The 26,794-nt window shown below is 40.9% G+C and overlaps 1 protein-coding gene and 1 pseudogene across 1 annotated transcript; one reads left to right on the top strand and one right to left on the bottom strand.

Moving 5' to 3' along the window:
* On the top strand, window positions 1-17,790 carry LOC107972778 (acyl-coenzyme A synthetase ACSM6, mitochondrial-like; annotated as a pseudogene).
* Window positions 17,285-26,794, bottom strand: LOC107971215 (nuclear pore complex-interacting protein family member B7-like). Its single transcript, XM_063804194.1, has 7 exons — window positions 26,329-26,794; window positions 23,051-23,111; window positions 22,905-22,940; window positions 22,763-22,824; window positions 22,548-22,642; window positions 19,392-19,544; window positions 17,285-17,484 (listed from the first exon to the last, which is right to left on the bottom strand). Exons 1-4 carry the CDS (start codon window positions 26,601-26,603, stop codon window positions 22,813-22,815), a joined length of 384 nt encoding a protein of 127 aa, XP_063660264.1. The 5' UTR covers window positions 26,604-26,794; the 3' UTR covers window positions 17,285-17,484; window positions 19,392-19,544; window positions 22,548-22,642; window positions 22,763-22,812.

A 26,794-nucleotide genomic window follows, 5' to 3' on the forward strand; every position in this document is an offset into this window, starting at 1 on the left:
ATGGATGGGATTCGTGTCTTTATGGGAGTCAAGACAGAGCTTGCTTCCTCTCTCTGCTCTCTGCCATGTGGAGGTACAAGGAGAAGTCAGCTGTCTGCAGCCCAGAAGAGGGCCCTCACCAGAATCCGGCCACACTGGTATCCTGATCTCAGACTTCCAGCTTCCAGAACTGTGAGAAATACGTTTGTTGTTGATAAGCCACTCAGTCGATGGTGTTTTGTTATAGCAGCCCAAGCTGATAAAAACAAGGGTGTTCTAAGAACGGGCGAGGTGTCCGGCCTTCCTCTGGTCCTTTCAGCCAGCAGATCTCCCACTCACCTTGCAGCAACCAGCAGGTACTGATGAGTCTGAGATGCCGTGAGTCTGCTCAAGTAACTTTTCTAGACACTCATTGCAGATTCCTCAACTTCTCTCACTATGGTTTCTTGTTCACCTGATAGGGCCCACTAGATCCAGAATCCTGAATTTAATGAAATAGTTGCTAACAAAGTAACGTAAGTACAAAATTATGTGAAGGTTGAAAGTAATTAGTTTTAAATGCCTCATTATTTTATTATTTCAAACACATGGACATTATACAAAAATTGAAAATACAGATTAACACAAAACAATAAAAATCAGAGATTATGCATTATTTTAATTTAATGTTTGTTTTCTGTTCACTTTGTACAGTATGCATAGATTCTGTTTCTAGTCATAAAAACACTAAAAATGCTGAGTCTATTTGTGTTTTGGTTCATGTTGAGCACTGCAGTGGGTCTTTGCTTTTCTAGTTTTTGTAATCATGAATTCAAATTGCTGAAGTCATAGGGCCCACTGCTCCAGCATTAATTTGCTTTGTAGTTTTCTTGAGTTTTCCCAGGCTGTGACATTTGGAACTTGACAAGTCAATGTGCCGGGCAATGAAGATGACTTATTTGATGAGACTGGTGTTCTTTTCCAAGCAGCTGATATTATGCTAGAGTCAGCTTCATTTAAAAAGCAGGTGCAACAGGAACCGTCCCTTGAAAATGTAGATCCCATCCCAGTATTAGAGGCAGCAATTCCTGTGATAAAGGGATAGGGGGAGCAAAAGATGAGGCCACAGGGAAGGGTCTCTAAGGGACCCTAAAAGCTGCCTCATGAATCCAGAGTCCATTCAAAGCTCTCCCTCCTATTTCTTGAAAAGATTGGCCACTGGGGTGTTGAGTTTAGAGAAATAGGTATGAGCCTCATAATCTCAACCCCCAGCCACTCCCAACAGATCTGACCTTTACTGTCTGGGCTTGCCATGTGGGGATTGTGCTTACCATGCCTGGCACCCTCTCCACTCACCAGGTGGTGAAGTGCAGCTGAGGCTTGGGGTGGGTCATATGTATAAGGGGTGGGGGCAGGTACATTCTGAATAAGGGAACTGTGAGACAACATGCCTCCTCTCGAGCACCTCAATAGACATTTACATAACCTAAGGACACGTGAAGATGTTTTCTTTTGGAAGTTTTACTGGTGATCCACATTTTTAAAAGGAATATAATTGTCACCAGAAAATACTGTTGACCTTTTGTTCTCCAACAATGACCAAACAACAAGACCAAAATTAAACAAAACAAGCACCTTTCACTATTGTTATTGCACTCAACAGCAACTTCTCAAACTAGGTCCTCTCAGCCAAAACTGTACACTTGAATCTTACTTGGAACGATAGCTGTATTTTTGAAAAGTTATATACATCACATTTTTTCTTTGGTTATGCATTCATTAAACAAATATGTATTTATCTCCTACTATGTACCAGGTCAAATTCTAAACAAATGTAATTGTGCTAAAATGTTCTATTAGAAAGAATTCTTGTTTTAGAAAACAAAGTGAATAAAGTCCCTTTTACCTGTAATATTTTAGTATTCTAGTTAAAGTCACCCAAATGGATCCCTTTTATGAAATACACCCCTTCAAATTTGTTTATTTGAAAAATTTATACTTTATATATTTTGCTTAATTATGGGATACCTATATCACCTTCTTTTAATAAAATTATAATGTCTGTCTAGGTGTTTGTGTACAGTTAGAATAAAATCTTAAGAGGTCCTCTATGTGATCCCACCCAGTGAGTGATTCCTTCCTACAACTTCCCTGGGAACGGGCATTTAACTTCTGCTGGAACATCACTGGTGATGGGAAGCTCACTACCTCACAAAACATTTTGTTCTAGGATCATTCTCCTCCTTTAAAAAGGTCCTTGGTGAATTTCACCTACAATGAGGGTGAAATTACTAGTGTGCTGCCAGTCATCTGGGTTTATCTGGAAAAATAGTAAAAAGAGTAGTAGCTCATATGGCCTGAGACAAACATGGTATAGGAGAGCTTCAAGAAAGGATAGCGGGTATTGGGGAAGAAGACTCTGAAGGTCATAGAAAGATCTAGTCTGAGTCCATGGTGGAGCCTGCTAGAGACCACAGGAGGTTCTCTTGGTTTTAGAAATCCAGCTGGCAAGCAGGGAAGCCTTTGTGACTGGAGCAGAATGAGAGAGGAAGCAGGAAGAGGCAGCTGAGGGCAGAGAGGGAGGCAGGGGCTGGATTTGGATTTTCTTCCCTAAGTTTGGAGGAAAACATCTGTGTATTTTTCAGCAGGCGGTGATGTTTTTGGCTTTTTGCTTTTAAAATACCATGATTCTATTTGGTCAAATCTCTCAGCATTCCCCCTGCCCTGTCACTTTATACCTCACTCCAGAAAACCTGGACTACTCATAGTCTCCTGAATGTACCAGGTGGAAGAAGCCCATCATGGTTCCTTACACTTACCTGCCCATCAGCTTCCCTGTTCCTGTCATTCCTTCCTTCCCCTCCTTGTCTACCTGGCAAAAATCTCACTTTGCTGCCAAGTTGGGCTCTACCATCACCTGCTCTGGTAGACTTCCTTTACTCTCTCAAGCCAGTCTTGGTGCTTTGTATCTCCATTACCTCAGGTAGTTACAACTGGTGATTTATGTGAAGCCCTCGAGGGCCAGGGCAGTATTTGCTTCACCTCTGAGTCCCCAGCATCTAACACTGTGTCTGGATTAACCAATTAATCCATTTACAAATTGTCGAAGTCTTCTAAAACAATGAAATAAAAATTTGGGAGCAGATGTATTCTAAAATATAACCAGTTCATGTTTGGTGATACCATATGGTACATTTTCATTTCTTTTCTGGGTATCTTTTGTAACTATTTTTTCCTGGTAAGATCGTATGAAAATAGCATAGCTCATATTAGCTGTTTCCTGAGTGCATTATAGAGTGTTTTCAGGATCTGTGATAGATGACCCCTGACAACTTCTTTAAAAAGTTCCAAGTCAAAACCATCTACGCCATGCTGTAAGGAGTAGAATCTGGGGTCCTGGACAATTGTTTGCTCCAATAGCAATAGCTACAAAATGTAGGACTTACAAGAATAACTAAGGAAAGTTACCAGGGCAAGGAGCTGGAGGCCAATAGCAAAGTTTATCAATTCATCAGTCAATAGATATTTAGATTGTTTAGATTGTTTGCACATTTGGGCTATTATGAAAAATGACTTTTTTATGGTGCCCAAGAATTTCAATTTGAGAAGCAGAAGATAAAGGTGGGGTATGTGGGAAAGGCCTGTACTGGTTAACTAGATCCTTTTCCATAATCAGTATATCTATAGTAGGCAGTGTAAGCATTGAAAGACAAGCAATGTCATCATCAGTTGCTCCTAGAAGTATTCTAGTTCTCCAAGCTTGAAAAGTGAAGAGAAGCCTCTGTTAGAACAGCCTCTGGCACACAAGTGCACCCAGCATGTCCCAGTCTCATAGAAGGCCCCCAACAGGTGTTAGATGGATGCAAAAGAATCTACAGAAACAGCCAAAGGCCGGAAGTTGTTTGTTGTTGTTGTTGTTGTTGTTGTTTTTCGTCTCCAATGCAAATCCAGAAATCCATAGCACAAGCCATTCTCAAGCCAGGAGGAAACAACAAAGGGGAAGTTTTCACAACCCCCTTGCATCACAGTTTCAAAATCAGGCTACATTTCAAGTAACTAGTGGTCTGAAGCCTAACCATATAAATTTAGGACTGCTCGAGGGGAAAGGATAACAGCAGCAGAGCCACTGATCACTGGATTGTTTCAATGAGCTCAGTCTCCTGCGTGTCTCAGTTCTTCCTCAGCCACCATCATGTTGCTTCCCCAATACAGAGGAGAAACTCCCAAGAGAAAGGGTATTCCAGAGACCTCATCTGTGCCTTCCAGGATGTTTGAGGAAATATTCTCTGCTCAAAAGATATGTATGAAGCCTTATTTGAGACCTTTTCAGGAATCATCTTTGTGCCTGGGAGTCTCCAGCTGACTGCCAAGGAAATTTGCTAACAATTACACGTGTCTAAAGCCCAATGCTTTGGTGCGAGTGAGGCTATGTTCCCAGTCATGGTCTCTGCCATGTTTGACTGCCCTACCTTGAAGACCAAGCTCCTGGTGTCAGATAAGTGCTATGATGGGTGGTTGGATTTCAAGGAGCTGATTCAGTAAGTGGACATTGAAAATGAGAAACTTAAATCAAGAAAATGTCTGATTTTGGAAGATAGAATGTTGTATGAGAAGGTGGTGTGAGTGGTTGTAATGAGAAGCTTAATGGTAATTTCTAGTCCTGAAAAAAAAAAAAAAAAAACAGAGTAACTCCCCAACATCCTCAACAGAAGAATCCCTGATCTGGCCTACAAGTTCTCAGTCTGAGTGAACGTCTCATCTTCTGATTCATACTTGACCATTCATTCTGAGATGGTAAAAAAATAGGTGATAAAAATATAAACACATTACAAAACATAATAAAAAGCTTATATATATACAAAATTATATAATGGAATACCATTCAGTCATTAAAAGGAATGAAATTATGTCTTTTGCAGCAAGTTGGATGGAACTGGAGGCCATTATCTTAAGTGAAATAATAGAAATACAAAGTCAAATACTGCATGTTCTCACTTATAAGTGGGAACTAAATAATGTGTACACACAGATTTAGAGTGTAGAATAATAGACACTGGAGACTCGCAAAGGTGGGAGGTTTTGAGAGGATGAAGAATGATAAATTACTTAATGGGTACAATGTACACTATTTTGGTGATGGTTACACTAAAAGCCCAGATTTCACCATTATGTAACAAAACTGCACTTGTATCCCTTAAATTTATACAAATAAAAAAAACCCACTGGCCCTGGGATATGAGAAAATACATATTAAAACAACATGATGCCATGTTTATCCTCAGGTTAGCCAAATACAGTAGTCTCCCCTTATCTGTGGTTTTGTTTTCTGTGGTTTCAGTGACATGTGGTCAACCATGGTCCAAAATAGTTGAGTACAGTACAATAAGATATTTTGAGAAAGAGAGAGAGATCACATTCACACAACTTTTATTACAGTATATTGTTGTAATTTTTCTATTTTATTAATTATTGTTTTCAATTTCTTACTGTGCCTAATTTATAAATAAAACTTTATCATAAGTATGCATGTTTAGGAAAAAAGATAGTGTATATAGGGTTCAGTACCATTTGTGGTTTCAGGCACTCACTGGGGGTCTTGGAACATATCCCCCAGGGATAAGGTGGGACTAGTGTATTAAGTTTGATAATTATAAATGCCATCTTTAGAGAGTAATATTTTAGTGTCCAGAGATGTAAAAAAAAAAAACCATGAACAAGACAGACAAAGCCCCTATCTTCATGGATTTTATATTCTAGACAACAAAATGGACAACAAGAAAACACATAAATGATCAAGATAATACAGTTTCCAAAAGAAACTCCCAACAAAAACAGGCAAATTAAATAGAGTGATCTCATGTGGAGATGGGGGAATTATCTTAGATTTGGTGGCTTCTTAGGAGAGGATGAGCTGAGACTTGAATACTATAGAGCCAGCCTTTTGAATATCTGTAGGAATAATATCAGAGAGAATACTAAGGTACAGGACCTGAGGTGGGAAAGAGCTTGACTTGTTTGAGGAACAGAAAGAATACCAGGGTGCCTGAAGTGTGGTGAGTGGAAAAGAGAGTAGGAGGAGAGGCGGTTGAATAGCAAGGGAGAGCGAGATTACAGCGGGTCTTGTAGGTTATGTAGGAAATGTCTGTGGAATGTGGAGGAGAAGGACTTGATCTGAGTGACGTTTTAAAAACTCCTTCAACTGCTGTCTGAACAATGAGAGACAAGACAGGTAGTAAAGGGACCTGGCAGAAGGCCAGTGCAGTCGTTTAAGTGAGAAGCCGTGTTGGTATGGACCATGATGGTGGCAGTGGACACAGGACTGGGAATTTGCAAGGCGAATAAGGAACTCGCCTCAGGCACAAAATGTAAAGGGGCACTGAAAAATCCAGTGATCAAGAGAAATAATATTTTAATTTTCAAATACATTTTAAAAATCAAATTATAAAATAATTTTCATAATTGAAGTTTAAAAATTTGTATATAATTTTACATATTTATTTTATATATTTATATCTGTTTATAATTTATAATTTCATAAATTTTATGTTTTTAATACAATAATTTAATTTTTTTAATTAATAAAATCATATTGGCAAACTTCTGCTGACAGATCACCTGCTTCTATTTTTATAAATACAATCTTATTGGAACCAGAGACAACATTAGGGTGACCAAGTAAGGCGAGTCATGCAACTGCCTGGTTGGATTACAGGCTGTGTGAGAACTATACTTTGAAGCTGGCTTGGCTGAATCCCATTCCTAAATCGTATTGGGTATACTTGGCCACTTTGGGAGCATTCATTGTCATGTACTTATTTTAAATTTTGTGGCTGGGCACGGTGGCTCACACCTGTAACCCCAGCACTTTGGGAGGTCGAGGCGGGCAGATCACTTGAGGTCAAGAGTTCAAGACCAGCCTGGCCAACATGGTGAAACCCCATCTCTACTAAAAATATATAAATTAGCTGGGTGTGTTGGCAGGCGCCTGTAGTCCCAGCTACTTGGGAGGTTGAGGCAGAAGAATTGCTTGAACTCGGGAGGCGGAGGTTGCAGTGAGCCGAGATCACACCATTGCACTCCAGCCTGGATGACAGAGCAAGACTCCAACACAAAAATAAATAAATAAATTAATTAAATTAAATTTGGATATTTTATTATTAATTTTTGACAGTAGTTTTGATTATTTTAAAAATATTTCACTAAAATATTATTTATCTTGACTACTGAATTTGCTGGTATCCCCTTAAATATCATGTCTGTCACAAATGTTTCACTTGCTCCACCTTAGGCCCAGCCCTGAGTACAGATAATGAAGAGAGACAGACTTGTGACACGTTGTAGAGGTAAAGTTGTCAGGGCTTGCCAGTGGTTAGGATGTGGCATAGATAGCTGGGTAGATAAGTAGATACATAGGGAAAGACTGATAATAAGGATTACTACAGATTTTTGCCTTGAGCAATTGAGTAAATAGAGGGTATTTTACTGAGAAAAACAAGGCTGGAACATAAAGGCATCATATATTACTTATCCAACAGAAATTAATGCAAAAAAATTAAGGGAAAAAATGGCAGCTGCACCTCTAACAAATCATCCCCCAATATACCAAGATACTAGCTGTTATTTTAAAAAATCAAAGATTACCAAACCAGGAGCCTAGGCTCTAAGTCAGAGAACCTAAATTTAGAACCTTGCTGTTGCATCTTTTGCAATTTACAGAGTTGTACCTCCAAAGCAGACCTTCATGGGGACCAAAAGTCAACATCCAATGGCTGTATTCTTCACCAAAGCGACAATGGGAGTTTCCAAACTGGCCGAGTATTCCCAGTATGATTTGGGAATGGATTTCAGCCAGCCTTCCAGATATAGTCCTCACACACCCTATTCAGGCTTGAAAGCTCTTCTCTGGAGTGGTAAAGGGAGAGTTTCATGAGACTAAAGCTAAAAAAAAGAGTTCGTTACTCAAGATTGCAGAAAACATCAATATTGAGAGAAGGAACAGGGCTGAAAGCAGGGTGGGAGGGTGTACACCAAAGGATCGAAAGCAGATTACTATAGATCAAAAATCTAAGAGTACACGGTACAAAGAGGAAGAGCAGTGAATCCATGCAGTTGAGGAGGGATCCAGGATGATTATCCCAAAGACGCACCGTTGGATGTTACTTGTTCTTCAGTGCTACCAGCACTGGGGTGAATAATTGTGTTGACCACTATATGTAGAGATAAACACAGAGATAGAGTCACAATTTATGAGGGTTTGGGGTTCTAGAGTCAGATTCTAAGATGAGAATCACATGTCATCACACTACCCCTTAAAAAATTATTTAAGTAGCTCACGAATACTTTTGGGCATGAGTCACTGGGCCAATGCTAATGCCTCTTTCTAGCATCAGTAAAATTGCCACAATTTTACTGGCAATATCCAGGCTTATTAATCAAAGCAACAATGATCAAAACAAGGCTTCTGGGGTTCAGAAGTAAACGTCTCTCTTGGCAAATTCAAGGGATGCTGAAACTGATTTCAATCTCTTTGGTTGAACACTCAATTAAGTAATTAATTGGGTTGCATTTGTTTTAGTTTGGTTTGTCTGTGGTTAAGTTTCTCAACCTTACATTCAATTCTGCCTAAGATAAATGGTTGTGTGTTGTGACTCCACACTCAAGTTCTCTTAACAAACTCTACTCAAAGGTTCCTTAGGGGAAACAGGTGTATGTGATGTTCATACTCACCTCAAAGGCTTTGACTCTCATATGCTATAATGGCCAGTGGATATCAGGTAGAGAATCAGAATAGGAGAAACTATTCTAACTCATTTATTAAAATGGTTTAGGAGATCATTCATTTATTCAATTCATTAATTAATAAAAGTGCTTACTAGAACACTTCAGAGACCCCTGAAAGCCATGAATCCTGGAAGGCAATATCACACCAATTAAGTGATACTCACAGAATTTAAGGAGACTCCATTAGCCTCCTGGCCTCATAGCCTTTGTTTGTTTTCATTTGGGTGGTCCTTGTTTCTCTCCACAGATTAGTGCTTGATAATAGCTAGTATTATTGTTGTTGCTAGTACCAACATGAGAAAATCCAAATGGCTTTCCTATTCCTCTTTAGATGGTGGATGGACCTCCAGCCAACAAATATTTTTTGGTGTAAGTGATGCCTTTGATGGATCTTTATCTCTAAGTACTGCCTTGGGAGCTCAGCTCCAAGGAGCCTGTGTGTTTCTGTGTCACACGCCAATTTTCTGTCCCGAGACTGTTCTAAATGTAAGACCAGGTCCTTGTTGTGGGACATGTGGGGCAGAGGCCAGAAAGAGGCATTAGCAATGGCTCAGTGGCTCATGCCCCAAATGGGGCAAATCAAGAATTAAATTCGGAATGTAATCTTGACTTAAAGATGCTCTCCCTACTTCTGAGAGCAATGCCCCCTCACTTCTCTAGGGCCTTTGGAATTAGGAGGACTTGGCTACTTCAGTTGTAGCACTCAAAAGAAAGCTTTTTTTTTTTTTTTTTTTTTTTTTTTGAGACAGAGTCTTGCTCTGTCACCCAGGCTGGAGTGCAATGGCGTGATCTCAGCTCACTGCAACCTCCCGCTTCCCGGGTTCAAGCGATTCTCCTGCCTCAGCCTCCCGAGTAGCTGGGATTGCAGGTGCCCGCCACCACGCCCAGCTAATTTTTGTATTTTTACTAGAGACAGACTTTCACCATGTTGACCAGGCTGGTCTTGAACTCTTGACCTCCGGTGATCCACCCACCTTGGCCTCCCAAAGTGCTGGGGTTACAGGTGTGAGCCACCGTGCCTGGCCTGAAAAGAAAACTTTTAAAGGACAATAATGAGATTGAAGAAGACAATATTAATATCAGTTACTATTCATTGACTATTCACTGGTACTTCATATGCATTATTTCATTTCATCTCTCCAACAACCCTGTAAAGGAAAAACTGGGGAAACTGAGTCTCATAGAAGATAAGTACCTAGTCCAAGGAATCACAGAGGTGGAATTAGACATTAAGCAATCATGGTCTATTGAACTCCACAGCACAATCTCTAAACTGTTGTGCTAACCTCTTAAGTGCCTCCACAATCCACAATTTTACTGGCAATATCCAGGCTTATTATTCAAAGCAACAAAGATCAAAACAAGGCTTCTGGGATCCAGAAGTAAATGCCTCATTGTGTATCTATTCAGATATCAGTGAATAACATGATAGCTGCTAGTTTCACACAGCTAAAGCTAAATTATCTCCGAAGGTCTGGAGGGTGAGGAATCACTAAATCTCCAAGACAAATGGCATGACCCAGCCGAGTCTCAAAGTTAGTGGCCTTCCCTGGACCTTCCCTCGCCACGGTCTCAACTGTCTTTCCTACTTAACATATAGATTTGGTTTTTTCTTCCTTGGGGTCCCAGGCTCTGTCCAGGTCTTCCGTCACCACTCTATCTGCAAATCCACTGATGTACCAGGAACTGCTTCAGCACAAGTGTTTCGCCAGGTAAGAGAGGATCTTTCAGGAGAGAGTCCATTTCCACTCATGGTATCATAAATAAGATTAGGAATCCTCAATTTGCTGAAGTAGATCCAATCCTATCTTTCATTAACACACCTATCTTGTTGCCATTTATGACAATAACTTCATTAGAGTGTGGGATTTTTTTATTCTCTTGTGACTTTTCAAAGCCATATCTTCTGGCTCCACAGGAGTCCAGAATATAGAACTAAATTATAATCATAAGGTTGAGTTTGTTTAATCAATTTGTAATTACACCTCCCTTTAAAAAGATAAACATTAAAGACAAATACATTACCTATAAATAAGGTAAATATTAAAAACAAAGACCACCTTCCTTATTGGATATAAATCCTTTTAGGCCTTTTAAAAATAAATTTATATTTATCTACCCATCTTCATTGCAATATACTGAAATATTGGGATGGGATTATATAGATGGTATCATACTATGTATATCATAGTAAAACCTGCATTTTCACTCCACACTGTTCCTTAGAGCTCTATTTATGATAATATGTGTAATATATTTTAATCATTGCATAGTATTCCTTAGTATGAATGAATTATATGTTAATGAGCCCCAAGTACCTATCAAGGATACTCGAATCTTTTCCAAGCTGCTGAAATAAGAATCTTTGCACATATCCTAGAATTCTCTAGGGTAACCACTGAGAAGTGGAACTGCCAATGTTTTGTGGAGTCTGGGTGATGCCCAGATTAATCATCACTAAAGATTAATGAGAAAGCACAGGTTCCAAAGCATTGTATCATGCCTTAGAGTTTGCTAAATAATTATTTAACTCTAAATTTTACTTTAGCTGTGTGAGCAAGGACATATACTCTCTGAAGGGAGCATTTGTGGAAGCAAAGAATAGCAACGTATTAAATTATGATGACATAAATGCCTAGTTCATTGGCATTTTATGGAGCAATTAAAAATAATTAAGTTAAAATACAGTATATCTTTATTCATCAACATGCCATCCCATATAAAATGTTCAGATTCTTTCTTTCTTTTTTTTGAGACAGGGACTTGCTCTGTTGCCCAGGCTGCTGAGGTGCTCAAGGGATCCTCCCATCTCAGCCTCCCAAGTAACTGGGACTACAGGCACATGACACCACACCTGGATATTTTTTGTTTTCATTTTTTCTAGAGACCTGGCCTCACTATGTTGCCTGGTCTTGAACTCCTGGGCTCAAGCAAGTCTCCCACCTCTGCTTCCCAAAATCCTGGGATTACAGGCATGAACTACTGTGCCCAGACAGATTATTTCTTATACTCTTGATAGAAAAGGACTTAAAATTTTACAAATAGTCAACTCTCACTTGTACCCTTAAATTAATAATAAAAAGGCAATGATAAAATGGTGCCTTTGGAATTAACTCAGAAACAGTTATCCAATTCTGATCTTTCTTAGTCTCAAGACCTAACTCGGTGGGCAGGTCAGGTATTATCTAATACAGATGAGCTACCACATAACAATTAATTGACACTCTTGTGTTCAAAATACATAGTCATTCTATCTCTATCTGAGACCATGAAGAGGTTTGCTCTAATCATCTTCCCACACTGGACCCTTCTACCATCACCAAAATAAAATACACATAAAATGAATTGTGGGCTTATAAAAAGTGTTCGCTACTATTTATCTATGTCTGGGGCCCTATGGAAACTTCTCATAATATCCAGAGACTTTCAGGCCAGTTTGTAAAATTGGTGGCTGTCTCTCCATCCCCAGACTTCAGAAAATTAGTTCCTTCTTTACCTTACCATTGCTGACACATTCTTCATGCACAGGTAAGGTTTTTGGGGTGATAATAGAACTCAGAAGGGTTTCTACAGAAGGCTGGCTTCCTACCATCAGTTAATACTTACTTACTTTTAGCATTAATACTTCTTGTCCAGAAGAGTAAATGAATCTTCATAGAGACTGATGTAACTGAGATGTCTGAATAGATTATCTAAAAGACTAGTAATAAGAACATAAACTACCACTTAATGAGTACCTCCTATATGTTTGGCAATATCTGTATCATTTTTGCAAGTTTCTTTCTCACAACAGACCTGTTATTGGTAGAAATATTCACTAAGGCTAAGAACAACTTTTGATGCCTCTCCAGCTACAGATTCAAGAGTCTGAAGCTTTGTGTGTCTGTAGGAGGATCCATCAGCCCTGGGGTGATTGAGGACTGGAAACACATCACTAAATTGAACATCTATGAAGGCTATGGGAAGACAGCAACTGTAGGTTGATGCTGATTCACCATTCAGCCAGAAACCAAACTTGTCCATTCACTGTGTAAGCACATTGTCAAATCACTAGCACACACTAGAAATGCAGAACTGGATATGAAGCACGGGAAAAGGAATTGCTTTAATCTAAAGGGACCCCCCTTCCATTGCAAGACAAAGAATTACAAGTACAGATAACTTATAAACTTACAGATTTCACAGCAGGAAGTTGAGCTAGTTTCCACCTGACAATTCCTGTTTACTCTGTGAAGTATGAGGCAATGTCACCTGACGAGAATGTGAAAATGATGTGATAGAATTCTGAGTGGAGGATGTTTAAAATGATCATTGCTGAATATGGAAGAAAGAGCAGATTGCGAAAATAAAGGAGAAATGGGTAATTATAAGATCACATTTGAGGTTGCTGAGCATTCATTTTCAAAGTCACTAATCTATGTAGTTATGTGATTTTCTCCAATATCACTCTAAAATACAGATATAAGCATAGTGAAAGTAAACAGTTGGATTGAAGCAGGATTAAAGTTGTGCCAAGAAGATCCAATAAAAGGGCAGTGGGCAAGGGATCTAGTGATATTGGAAAGAAAATAGTTAAGATGAAAGACTAAGAAACTAAGCTGACTGGGGAAGGAAGAGAATTCAAGAAAAGGCAGATAAGTTGTGTGAAGGCAAAGCACTGGGGATGTCAATGGAGCTGGAATGACTGAAGGTAGTTGTTTTAGGCTGCTGTAACAAAATATCATACATTGGGTGGCTTAAACAACCAAAATTTATTTTACTCACAGTTGTAGATGCTGGATGTCCAAGATCAGAGTGCCAGCATGGTCAGGTTCTGGGGAGGGCCCTCTTCTGAGTTGCAGACTATCAACCTCTGGTGGTATTCTCACATGACAGAGAAAGAGAGAGAGAGAGCAAAAAGTCTCTTTCTCTGTTTTGTTGTTGTTACTTTTTTTTTTCTTAAGAGTTAGGGTCTTGCTCTATTGCCTAAACTGGAGTGCAGTGATGCAGTCATAGCTCCCTACAGCCTCAAACTCCTGGGCTCAAGTGATTCTCCAACCTCAGCCTCCCAAGCAGCTGGGACTACAGGTACACACCACCACACTTGGCTAATTATTTATATATTTTTTAGTAGAGACAGGGTCTTACTATGTTGCCCAGGCTGGTCTCAAACTCCTGGCCTCAAGTGATCCTCCTGCCTCAGCCTCCCAGAGTATTTAGGACAGGCACGAGTCACCGTGCCCAGTGTCTCTTCTTATGAGGGCAGGAATCCCATCATGAGGGCATCACTCACATGACCTCATCTAAACCCAATTACCTCCCAAAAGCCCCATCTCAAAATACCATTACAGTGAGGAGAAGGGCTTTAGCACATGGATTTGGGAGAGATACAATTTAGTCCATAGCAGCAGTGGTCAAACAGTGAGATACATAGACTTAAGATTTCAGAGGTAGAACATTTGCAGGTGATGCTAACACAAGAGTATATCCACAGGTGGATTAAGTGTCATGACACTCCCTAGAGATCAGGGTCAATAAATGAAGAGACCAGAGGGTAGAACTTGTCATTCATATAGATGTAGGAGGCACTCAGGATGATGGTGGGACGTGGAGTAAAGGAAAGATCATGAACCTCGTGATGAAGGCTTTAATGGATAAGGAATGACTGGGAGATTGGTAAATTATAGCAACCAGGAGTAGTAGAGGGTGGTAAAGGTAAGTGGTGTGAGTCTTAGACAGACAGGGGCATTGTACATAGGGTCAGAAAAGTAATGGTTAGGAGTAATCATCTCTTATGTTTTAAAATATTAGACAAAATGTGAGACTGGTGATATTTTGACTAGAAGTCACATGACCTAGATTCTAACACAACTCTGCTACAGAACAACTGAAGGAGTCGTAAGAGGGCCCTCTATCTTTCTCTGTGCCTGGTTTCTGATTCATTCATTCACTCACCCATTCCATGAACACTTATGGAAAGCCCACACTCTCCTAAGCATGGGGACATCGTGATAAGCAAAGCCGCAACAACCTTCACAGGGCTGTAGAGTAGCAGAGCAGATTTAATCAAAGAATTGTGTAGTAGAAGTATAGCCAATACCAGAAATAAGTGATCTGAAGTGAAGGACCAGAACTCATTGAAGGTATATTACAAAGAATCTAACTTCTTTTACGGAATTAAGAAAATCTTCCCTAAGAAATTCCTGTTCTGAGAGCTGAAGGATAAATAAGGGTACACCAGGTAGGGGACGGGGCATCTTGGGTGGAAGAGATCAGGTTGCACTAGAGAAACCCTCTGAGGGTTCATGCACAGACTACAGAGGGTCGGGGGCTGGGATGCAGGAGTCACTGGAGAGGTGGGGACCATCCAGACCTTCCAAGGCCTTTAGAGCCAATACAGCTCATGGTCACCCAATGTTCATCCTGCCTTCTCTCTCATGATAAGACAATAAGCTGAATGTGCAATGAATCAGTCAAGGTAGAAAAGCTAAACAAGTTGCCAAGGTCACACAGCTACTTGCTTTAAAATATTTTAAGTGAGATATGATTCATATATTATAAAATTCACCATTTTAAGTATATACCTGAGTGGTTTTTAGTATATTTGTAAGGTTCCAAAACCATCAATAGAAGCCCTTGTTTTTAGGCCCTACTTACTCTGGCCTCTTTTAACCTCCAGAAGAGATCATTTACATATATATATATATATAATTTTACATTTTAAATATATATTGTTTAATATTTTATATCTATTAAGTATATTATATATTGTTTAATATTTTATATTTATTGAATATATATAATACATATAATATTTATGTGTTTAAGTGTGGCAAAACATTCACACAATAAAGTGCATGACTTTTTTTTTCTTCAACTTTTATTTTAAGTTCAGAAGTACATGTGCAGGATGTGCAGGTTCATTACATAGGTAAACTTGTGCCATGGTGATTTGCTGCACGGATCATCCCATCACCTAGGTATTAAGCCTGGCATCCATTAGCTATTCTTCCTGATGCTCTCTCGCCTGCCACACCTTCCTCTGACAGCCTCTACTGTGTGTTGTTCCCTCCCATGTGTCCATGTGTTCTCGTCACTCAGCTCCCACTTATAAGTGAGAATATGTAGTGTTTGGTTTTCTGTTCCTTCATTAGTTTGTTGAGGATAATGTCTTCCAACTCCATCCATGTCCCTGCAAAGGACATGATCTCATTCCTTTTAATGGCTACATGGTGTATATGTACAACATTTTCTTTATCCAGTCTGTCATTGATGGGTGCTTAGGTTGATTCCATGTCTTTGCTATTGTGAATAGTGCTGCAATGAACATACACATGCATGTATCTTTATAACAGAATGATTTAAATTCCTTTGGGTATACACCCAGTAGCGAGATTGCTGGATCAAATGGTATTTCTGTCTCTAGGTCTTTGAGGAATTGTCACACTGTCTTCCACAATGGTTGAACTAACTTACACTCCCACCAACAGTGTAAAAGTGGACCTAAACTATACCCTACAATAAATGGACTTAACAGATATTTACAGAACATTCTACCCAACAGCTGCAGAATATACATTCTATTCATCAGAACATGGAACATTCTCCAAGATAGACCATATGATAGGCCACAAAACAAGTCTCAGTAAATTTAAGAAAATCAAAATTATATAAAATACTCTCTCAGACCACAGTGGAATGAAATTAGAAATCAACTATAAAAGGAACCCTCAAAACCACAGAAATACATGGAAATTAAATAACCTGCTCCCGAATGATCACTGGGTCAAAAATGAAATCAAGATGGAAATTAAAAAAATCTTTGAACGATAATAGTGATACAACCTATCCCCTCACCTGGGCCTTTGTTCCCTGCTCTCTCTTTCTCTGCTTCTCTCTGCTCCCTCCTTTTCCTCTCCTTTCTCTCTCTCTGCCCTTCCCGCTACCCCCTTTCTCTTCCCCACCCCCATTCTCTCTCTGCCTGTTCCTTTCTCTTACAAACCTCACCCCCTACACTCTGTGTTCCTTTCCAGCCCTGTTCAGAGGGAGCCTCTCACGACTGACCTCTGCACATCCCACAATTTGAAAATTATAGAAAGATGGTGGGGGGGACACAAAACTTATTGAGAAATGTCTGCTCTCCGCTCAGCTTCTGTCAGACCCACCTGCATTTGGTGCTACTAGGGGCAGCTGGTTCAGTGGGGATAGGGCTCTGACAAACCCTGAGCTTCTGCAGGGTCTCATCACTGGCTCCACAGCCACTGCTGGTCCCTCTTCTATTCCCTATTGAGATAAATCAGCCACCTCATGGGGATACATTCCTGTCCATCTTATCACAAGGAACCCCTGTGACTGGCAGGCATCAGGTGCCCGATGACTATTTCTAAAATGAATGAGCACAATCTCCACTCATGGCTTGATACGGGATATTTCCCCACCCCAGAAAGCCCCCTTGGGGCCCTCCCAGTCGACACTACCCAAAGGGCAACCCTGCTTCTGCAGCCAGCACTGCAATATCTGCCTGGGTTTGAACAGTGTATGAGGAATCATACCTGGTACACCGGGGGGTCATCTGGTCCTCCAGAAAACAGACGCCCAAACAGATAGGACTGCAAACCTTTATTAGGGGAAACACTACAGAAGATTAGAGACAGATGAGGCAGCACTGGGCAGGCAGCGTAAAATGTATTGGATACTTTTCCAAGTTATGTAGGAGCCACAGCATGGCTGTCAGAGCTCAGGGGCCTCTTCAAATTTCAGCTTGTCCTTTAAAGCAAAAACAAAAAACAACAAAAAAAATTATTTCCATGTGATCTTCTTTTGTCTTATATACACTTTGTCTTCTATAAAATATCTGTGCCCCTGATAAATACTTCTGTGTGTGGCTGCATCTGGGTCTATATGCCATGGAAAGCAATTATCTATGGGTCTCAGGTATAGGTCTTACAGTTTAACTGTGTACACATTCTTATAATTATCTTTTCTTTTATCTGGTAGAATCTGAATTTTAATCGTGGAGACAGGGGCTTTGCCTTATCTTTTGAAACAGGGATTGGAAATCTCTGGGCCTGAGCTATTACAGCCTATGGTTTATCTAATGAACTTCAATGAACATCTTTTGATGATCTTCTGAGTGGGAATATTTTCATTTAAACAGTGAGGGGGTGACTGTCTAACATCTGTCAGCTATTTTGGAAAATGCTTCCTTTATGGGCTTGGTCTCTTTGTCCTCACAATGACCTCATAAACCACATCATCCCCAGCTCATTTATAAGAAAGCTGAGGCCCTGAGCTCCACTGAAAGTTGGTATCTGGGCTCAGACAGCAGGGACAGAGGGAAGGGTGACAATTTTGCATGACAATGTGGAGATGCAAAGCTGGGAGTCAGAGGTGAGAAGCAGAGGGTGCCAGGAATGAGCTGAGACCCAACCTGCCAGGGCAGCTCAGGATTGGCCTTCAGTTCCCCAGCAGAGTCGGGTTCATTCTGAAGGCCAAGGCCGCAGCTCCACTGAACCACTGTTAGTCTCCTTGAGCCATAATAAACTCAGGCAAATAGGGTCCCCTTATAGAACCAAGTTAAATTTCCCAGACCTCTAGGCATTCATTCACCCTGATCCAGAGCCTTCACACATCCAGGGAAAGAATCATCCTTCCCGCAGATAATGGACTAAAGGCTTTAGGGCAACAAGCAACTTCTGGGAAGGATAATTCTCTTGTCTACACTGTGCCATCTGAGCTCTCCCATAGTGGCTCTGTTGTGGCCCTCACGCAGCCGCCACGCTCCTGCTCACACTGCTTGCGCCTGCCAGAAGTGGCCTTCCAGCTCCACCTAAGTGAGTTCAACAAACCCCCATGTGACATCTCCCAACTTTATCTCTCTTCCATGCCCTCCTCTTTATTCCCAGGAGAATCTGTCTTCCTCTTTTGCATTCTGGGGCCCTTCACTCGTGCTTCCATTATGGATGGTCACAAGATCCCTGCCCTTTGGTGTGTGTCTCTCTGCTGTAGGACATAGGAAGCGCTGCAGGTCAAGGGTGCGTCTCATCCCTCACAGAGCGGGCCACATGGTCCAGGTTCCATACATGCCTGCAAAATTGGTATTTATGGCTTCTATAAGCAATCTCTTTCCTCATCTACAAGAGATACCTGCTGCCTTGCTCGTGATGGGGAGATGATGCAACCCACTTTGTGCCCTCAGAAACTTGAGAAAAGTAACCACGTCACTGAGTGCGGTGGCTCACGTCTGTAATCCCAGCACTTTGGGAGGCTGAGGCCGGCAGATCATCTGAGGTCAGGAGTTTGAGACCAGCCTGACCAACATGGAGAAACCCCGTCTCTACTAAAAACACAAAAAAATTAGCCCAGCATGGTGGCACATGCCTGTAATCCCAGCTACTTGGGAGGCTGAGGCAGGAGAATCTCTTGAACCTGGGAGGTGGAGGTTTTGGTGAGCCAAGATTGCGCCATTGCACTCCAGCCTGGGCAACAAGAGTGAAACTCTGTCTCAAAAATAAATAAATAAATAAATAAAATAGCCATGTCCCCAGCCAGTGTTACCCTCGTATTGCAAAGTCCTGCAGTACCATCTGTGACATTTCTTTCTACTCATTCAATGAGGAGAAAAAAGATGAATCCGCTTTAAAAGTCAGTCCATACTTTTCAGATCAACATACCAAGTGGTGTGCATGGAGGCAGTGGTCGTGTTCCCAGAGGCCACCCAGGCAGAGGAGGTGTCTGGCAGCCCACAAATGGTCCTGAAGAGCCAGCCATGCAGTAGAGCAAGTAGGGCAATCCTGAAAAAGGGGCCCTCCCAAAGCCATATTGACCTGCAGAGCAGAAGGAAGAAAAGTTTCAAAATGCATTAATATGATGGACAAAAACACCAACACCAACACCAACCCCATGCAGCAGGTGACAGTCCCTGGCACCTTTCTTTCCTCCAGATTTCAAAATAGCAGTGTCAGTGCCAAAAAATCTCCCTTCTACTGAGTCCTGAGGACAGCTGGGGGTGTGAAGGGAAGCCATGAGGATAACCTGCTGTCACCACATGCCACTGTGTCTGTCTGCAAATGCAGGCACTCTGGGTCCTGTTCCAGGGAAGACAGAGCCATTACACAGTAATAAAAAAGCATATTCCAGACACATGAGTGTCTAGCCCAGGTATACTCCCATCCCTCCCTCACCACCATCACTGAAGTTGGTTCCTTGCATATGATGAACAGAAAGAAAAGGAGGAATGAAAAGTCCATTATTCATACAAGAATCACAGCTACTCTTGGGAGAACTTTGTATAGGCCTTTTATGTCCTATCTCTGATTCTCAGAATGCTGCAAGGTCAGTGTGGCCACTCTGCACTAAATCGAAAGAAAGAGGATCCCAGAGGAAGGAGAGAATTTACCCAGGGTCACACAGCTTGCAAGAGGCAGAGTGGAAATTGATCCCATCTCTACCTGTAAGACCCTCTTGTCCCCCTCTGCCTCCCTTCCTGACAAAGGGTCTTCTCTACTCTGGAGGTACAACCTGTGGGCACAAAAAGCTCTGGGGAGATATGAATTACTGACATCCTGCAGGGGAACTGGGAAAGGATTTTCTGATAGAACAATCTAATCTATAGAAGTCAGTTAGGCACAGCTATAATATTTATTTTAACTCACAGGTATTACCAAATTTTAAATGCACTATGACATAAAGAACAATTTTGTCCATGGAAAAATGAGATGGGAGTTCTAAATAACAGAATTAAAACAACCGTGACTTAATTTCAAGTGCAGAAATCCTGTCATGTGTGATCGGAGGACTCACCAGCTGTGAAAGCTACAGGGACCACATGAGAAACAGCTTAGCTGACCGTAATTTAAGGCCTTTGTTGGGAATTGTCCTTGTAGGTAATTAGTGACTTTCACTCTTCACTATCTCACATCCAGTGTACATTTTCTATTACAAATATAAAACCTCTGACAACTAGAATGTTCGATCAAGGGCACCACTGGACGGAGACGGGGCATTTTTGCATAGCAAAGTTGCCAAGAGAGATGGGACAGTGATGAATTATGGAATTTGCTTTGTCAAAGAGCATTCAGAATTGCACAAAGCACATATTAATACTGGATGAATGAGTTTTCATATTTTTCACTTATGGGGGTTACAGCAGATATTCTAAAAGTTAGTCACCTACCCCATAGAATTAAATAACAGCAACAAAATATCCCCATATATTTGGGGAGGGGACCCAGCAACATCTTGAGTAAAAAGGATCAGTCAGGGTCTACTGGGCCATGAGACCGATAGCAGTGGAGTTAAGTGGCATCTTCTCATGTTATTTCTGGAAATAGAACAGTTAAAGCTCTTCAGCCTTTGGCCCTTAAGCATTTATGGTCTCTGGAAGTGCCACCAAAGATGACCAGCTGGGAATGGAGAAGACTGAAGCCTCGTGGAGAATATTTTGCTTTTTAAAAAGTAAAGAGACAGAAAAGATACCACAGAACACACAAACCAGAGACAAGGCCAGGAGAGGGTGCTATATGAAAAGACAAAAGTGTCCTGAAATAGGCACAGTGAAAATGACCACAGCATTTACCTTTATCTCCTCTGTGCTCTCAGTTGGGATGCAGCTGCTGTTCCTCATGGGAACTAAATAAGGTCCTGAATCTGCTAAGGGCCAGAGAAGGGATCGGGGCTTATTCTGGCTTGCATGTTCTTTGCAGAATAAGAATCCCTCCATGTCCACCTCTGCCATGTCACTGTCTTTGTCACAGTCAGGTCCCTTACCAGAGTTACAGACTTTATTAACCAGATGCCACAGAGGACCCTGGAACTCTCTGGACCCTTGTCCTTGAGAAGGACACCACAGAGCCCTGGTCTTAACAAATCAACTAACTGCGAACAGTAGGTCTCGAACTAGCTGGAAATCAACTCTAAATCAGAAGTTCCCAGTGCATATCAGAGGGAACTACTTATAAATTAAGCACAGACTAAAAATTAAAATAGGAGCATTCAAGGATAAAAAGAATATCAATAAACCCTGGACAGGAATAGCACTGCTCCTTTTTTTCAAGCCATAGAGACATTCACAATTCTTTGGATTCATATTTAATCTAACTTCCATATCAGACCAGGTATTATAAATATTAATGAACAGAAATAACTTAAAGAGACTAACAGTAATGAGAAAAGGTAAGAGCTATGGGAATTAACTGTAAAGTTTTAGGGTTACACTTAAAATGTTAGAGGAGTAAAACTGCATAGAAATTTATTACTAATGGAATTGTATAGTTCACAATAAACAATTTAAACAAACAAAAATAATAAAGGATGCTCCAAAAATAGTAAATAAATGCCTCTTTCCCTAAAACATATCTCATTGTACAATATTGATTCATGAAGACATAGCAATAAAATTTCCTCTCTCATTAGGACATACAGTTCCAATTCTAAAATGTTATTGGTGTTGCTTTTCTCAAATGAAAGAAAAATAAAGCCTTCACTCTGACGCAAGGTGGGAAGTGGAGCTGGCTCATTTCCCTTCTAGGCTCATCACCTCTGTTAAAAGTAACCAAAAGCTCAGGATGGGGTGGTGTCCACAGTCAGTGGAGGGGACTGAGCTCCACCATTCATGGGGGACTGGACGAGAGCCATTTGGCTGGGGCATTTGAGGAAAATTGTGTCCTGACACCCAGTGAGACAACTGTTCTCTTTAGTAAGTGCTTGAAACTCTTTCCAGGAAACATAACAATTACCCTCCACCCTGACCCCTCACCCCCAAAAGGAGAAGCAGAGTGTGTGGATTGTACAGCAGAAGTTACATGGCTGCCTTCACAGTGAGCTCCTACCTCTTTGGGGATGATTCTCTATGCCTGGTTGTCCACTAGCTGGCTCCTGACTAATGTGTCTCTCCAGCACTCTCTGTTTTTCAATCATTTCCTATCTTGGAGATAGAGAAAGAATGAACTTAAATAAGAATTAAAACACCAAGTTCTTTACTAGATACTCAAAGCTTTGTCTTAAAACAAAGACATCCTTAGAAATGTCCATCACAATTACCTACCTGTGCTGCTTGTAGGCAGCCTTCTTCTCTTGCATCTCCCTCTGCGAGGCTTAAACACAGAGCTGTGGGGGAGAAAAATACATCCACGTCCTGACCTGGCAGATTATGTCCAAAAGCAAGGAAAGAAAAAAAAAAAACTTACCCAGTTGTCGTGAGCCTTTCTTTCAGAAGTGGCGCTCTGAAAAAGCCAACACATGAGAAACCATATGTTTAAGGAGTCTAAGGGCCATGAGATCATTTGCATCAGCGCTGAAGGATTCTGCAACTGCTGGGAAGAAGGCTCCTTACCTGGCATCTGTAGTAGTCTTCTACCCACTTCTGCTGCTCTTCTGTGTCTTCCGTCATTTTCCTATGGTTTAGAATCACTTTTATCAGGTAAAGTGCCATTTTAAGTATGATTTTAAATAACCTGCCATGTTCCTGTTATCCTCACAACTGTACCCTTACACAATCTATCCATAGATAGAAAACGCATTCCACATGGTTATAAAAATACAGTACTATAAAAAACTGTTGCTATATTGATTCCTTATCTATTATTTAATGCCTGCTGGGTTCTGAGTTGGCAATTTCCTTACCTACTCTCAGTATGTCCTTAATTTATCCTTCATTGAGCATCACTTATCATAAATCTCTATTCTCCTTGTACTAATATCCTTACCATATTTCACAGGGAAGAACAACTGGGCTTATAAACAGGCACAGTCCTTTTTAAGGATGTGATTGATCCTACAACAATGCACTTTCCTAAGGATGATGACAATCATCCCTAGAAAAGTTTGCGTAAACTGAGTTTCAACACAGTCTGCCCAGCATTGGAGTCAGGAAACGTTTTATTACTTCACAGTTTTTGGTCACTGGTAAATCTCTTTTTTTTTTTTTTTTTTTTTTTTTTGAGACGGAGTCTTGCTCTGTTGCCCAAGGCTAGAGTGCAGTGGTGCGATCTCCCCTCACTACAAGCTCTGCCTCCGGGGTTCACGCCATTCTTCTGCCTCAGCCTCCTGAGTAGCTGGGACCACAGGCGCCCGCCACCACGCCCGGCTAATTTTTTGTATTTTTAGTAGAGACGGGGTTTCACCATGTTAGCCAGGATGGTCTCAATCTCCTGACCTCGTGATCCGCCCGCCTCGGCCTCCCAAAGTGCTGGGAATACAGGCATGAGCCACTGCGCCTGGCCAGTCATTGGGAAATCTTAAAGTACTTTGTTTTCTCTTGTGTGAATTTTCTCTCTCTCTCAATATGTCTTCTGACCATTTGTTTATCTTTCTGTGTTAATTGGGTATAAACATTGTACAAAGGTTAAAAACAAAATACTCCAACAGGGGTTTCCCAAGAGGTTGGTATTGAGTCTCTGAAGTCACTTGTAGGTGTGTATTTCCTCAATTACTAATTTCAAGCTTCCCTGCGCCTCTGACAACTGCCTCTCCTTTGCTGCTCGCTCACGTTCTTTCATCTCAGCTTCCTGAGATGAGAAAGGAAAGAAATGTATGCACATGATCCAGTAGCCAGTGTGGGATTCTTTCTTCCCTTCCAGTATCTGAAGACTGTGATTAAAAGGTCCTTTGCCAACCTTCCCATATATATACCAACAGATCTTCATAATGAGAGGGAGAATGGAAGCCTCCCATTGAGGGACAAAAAAATAATAATAATAAAAATAAAAAATTCACACTCTGGCCTGCTGGCAAGTCCTCTGTAATTTCCAGCTCTTCTTCATAGCTCTATACTCCTACTCACTAGTAAGTAAATCAAGGACTATAAAAAGCTTCTATGAGATGCACTATGTGTCCTTCTGGGGTCAGTCTTGTGCTTGACACAGTGAAAGCTCATTTTAGTTCAATGTGGAAAACCAGACCTGACCAACTCATCACAACTAAATCAATCAGGATGGAGCAGAGGATCATTCCTTGTCTGACTCCTCCCATGGGGAGACCTGATTCTCAGTCAGAGGCTGGTGCCAGAACCCAGACAATCAGCCTTAGAGAGATCCTTCCAGGATATGGTGTCATTAACCCTGTAGTTCACCACTGCACGTTTCCATGATTCAGAATTGGAACTCTTGTCATCGACTTCAAAGATTCTGGTTGACAGAAAAGGTAAATCTGAGTGCTGGGCACATCTACTGAATCAAAAATAATCTGAGTGGCTCCTTAGTCAGGGTGTTATGTCCTGGAAATAGGTGATAACTGCAAACCATCAACCCTGGTGTTGATCGAGTTTAACAAGGTTCAGTTTATCGATAGTTGAGGCAGAAAATGGCAATAGCCTAAAAAGATAGGTTTGCTGTGTTGCCCTCACACTACTTCATTCATGATTCTGATTCAAAGGATCTCATTTGAGAATTGATTTCATATGAAGGACACGTAAAATTCCCCAAACTTTAGGAAACAGGGACAAAGACACTTTAAAGAGAAAGTGAATGCACTTGTTTCTGAACACCTAAGCCATCCTTCAGCACATGCTGTCTGGAGTAGCCCAAAGCAAGGAGTTTGTTGTGAGGTACTGATGATGCAAGGGGAGCAGGGACTTGTTCCCACCCTAAAGGAGCTCACAGTTTAATGCAAATGAGAAGCCAGTGAGAACATCATTACCCCTGCTGTGCTCTTGAGAACTAGGAACACAAAACATGAATCTTAAGAAAAGCAAAGGAGGAGTTCTGCTTTTGAGTGGGGATGAGTGCATCTGAAGCTTCTGATCTCCCACGAGAACAATGGAGAACACCAGACAGAATATAAAACACATGATTGAATGCATCCAGTTGCTAACATGGCATTAAAGGACATGAGGACAAGATGGATAAGAAAACCTAGGACAAAGGTCAGCCTAGCATTCGGGGCCCATTTCCCTGAGTTTCACTGCTTAATTCCAGAAGGGACTACTGAGATGTAAAGAAGCAGAGCACCCTTTGCACACTGCATGGGATTGGATGGAAAACAAGTGGAGTTGAGGGTCTTCCATTGAAGGTGACCCCTACTAAAGTCCAGTAGCTTTGGTTGGGACCCAGAAGAGTCACACGCTAGGAATAAAGGTGGACAGGAAATACATTTGCCTTTATAAGGACTGAGCCTTCACTGATGACCTCAATTGCTGACTGGATAAAGGGAGTCCAGGTCTGCTAGTACCCCTGACCATTCACCAGAAGTAGACTCCCATTTTTTCTGCAAGATAACATCCAACTAGGCCTCAGTTTGTTTCTGAATATTTTTTACAGTGTCTCACATTTAATAAAAAATGATTAGCCATATGGCAGGAAAAATGCAATGTAATATGACCAAAACCTAAAGGACTATGAAAATAGATCTAAAGGTGACCCAGGTATTCAATGTAAAGACGTCAGTACCAGTTCCTCCTCTTCTACCTAATCAATTACAAACAAGAATGTATGAAGGGAAAGGAAATATGCAGATTACAGAAATCATGGCAGGAAGGACAAGCACAATTTTCTAAAGACTTAATTTGCCACAAATATTGCATAAAATATTTTAAAGGAAATTATAATTGTCTCCTTTGGTTGACACATGGTTCATACAACAGCATTTGTGTCAATGAACACATTGACATCTTACTCTTCCTCAGTAGTCGTTCTTTGTCTGTAGATTTTGTAAACACTATCTACTTTCATCTTCATCTTTTTTATTTCAGGTTGCACTTCTGCTTCCATAGAACTTCGTGAAGCAAAGAGGACTTTCTGGTCATTTTTCATTCCTGGAAAGGATAAAACCATTTTCTTTGTGTGCATGCATGTGTACCTGAGACCTTGGTTAGGGTGGGGAGAGGAGAAGGTGAGAAATCTGAAGGCAGGAAGCTGTTCTTCACCATCCCAGGGCAAACTCATTTCCATGCTATCGGGACTCCATCAAATAGTAAACCTTCCAGCTTATGAATATTGGACCTCCAGGGTCTCAGCTGTAAATCTTTGAATCTGTTATTTACATTTTGTGACTTTAAGACAGATTTGAGAAAAGACATTTAAGAAATAATAATTGTACAACAACATGAATATACTTAACACAACTGAACTGTACACTAAAA

The sequence above is a fragment of the Pan troglodytes genome, chromosome X (assembly GCF_028858775.2).
Source record: "Pan troglodytes isolate AG18354 chromosome X, NHGRI_mPanTro3-v2.0_pri, whole genome shotgun sequence".
NCBI lineage: Eukaryota > Metazoa > Chordata > Mammalia > Primates > Hominidae > Pan > Pan troglodytes.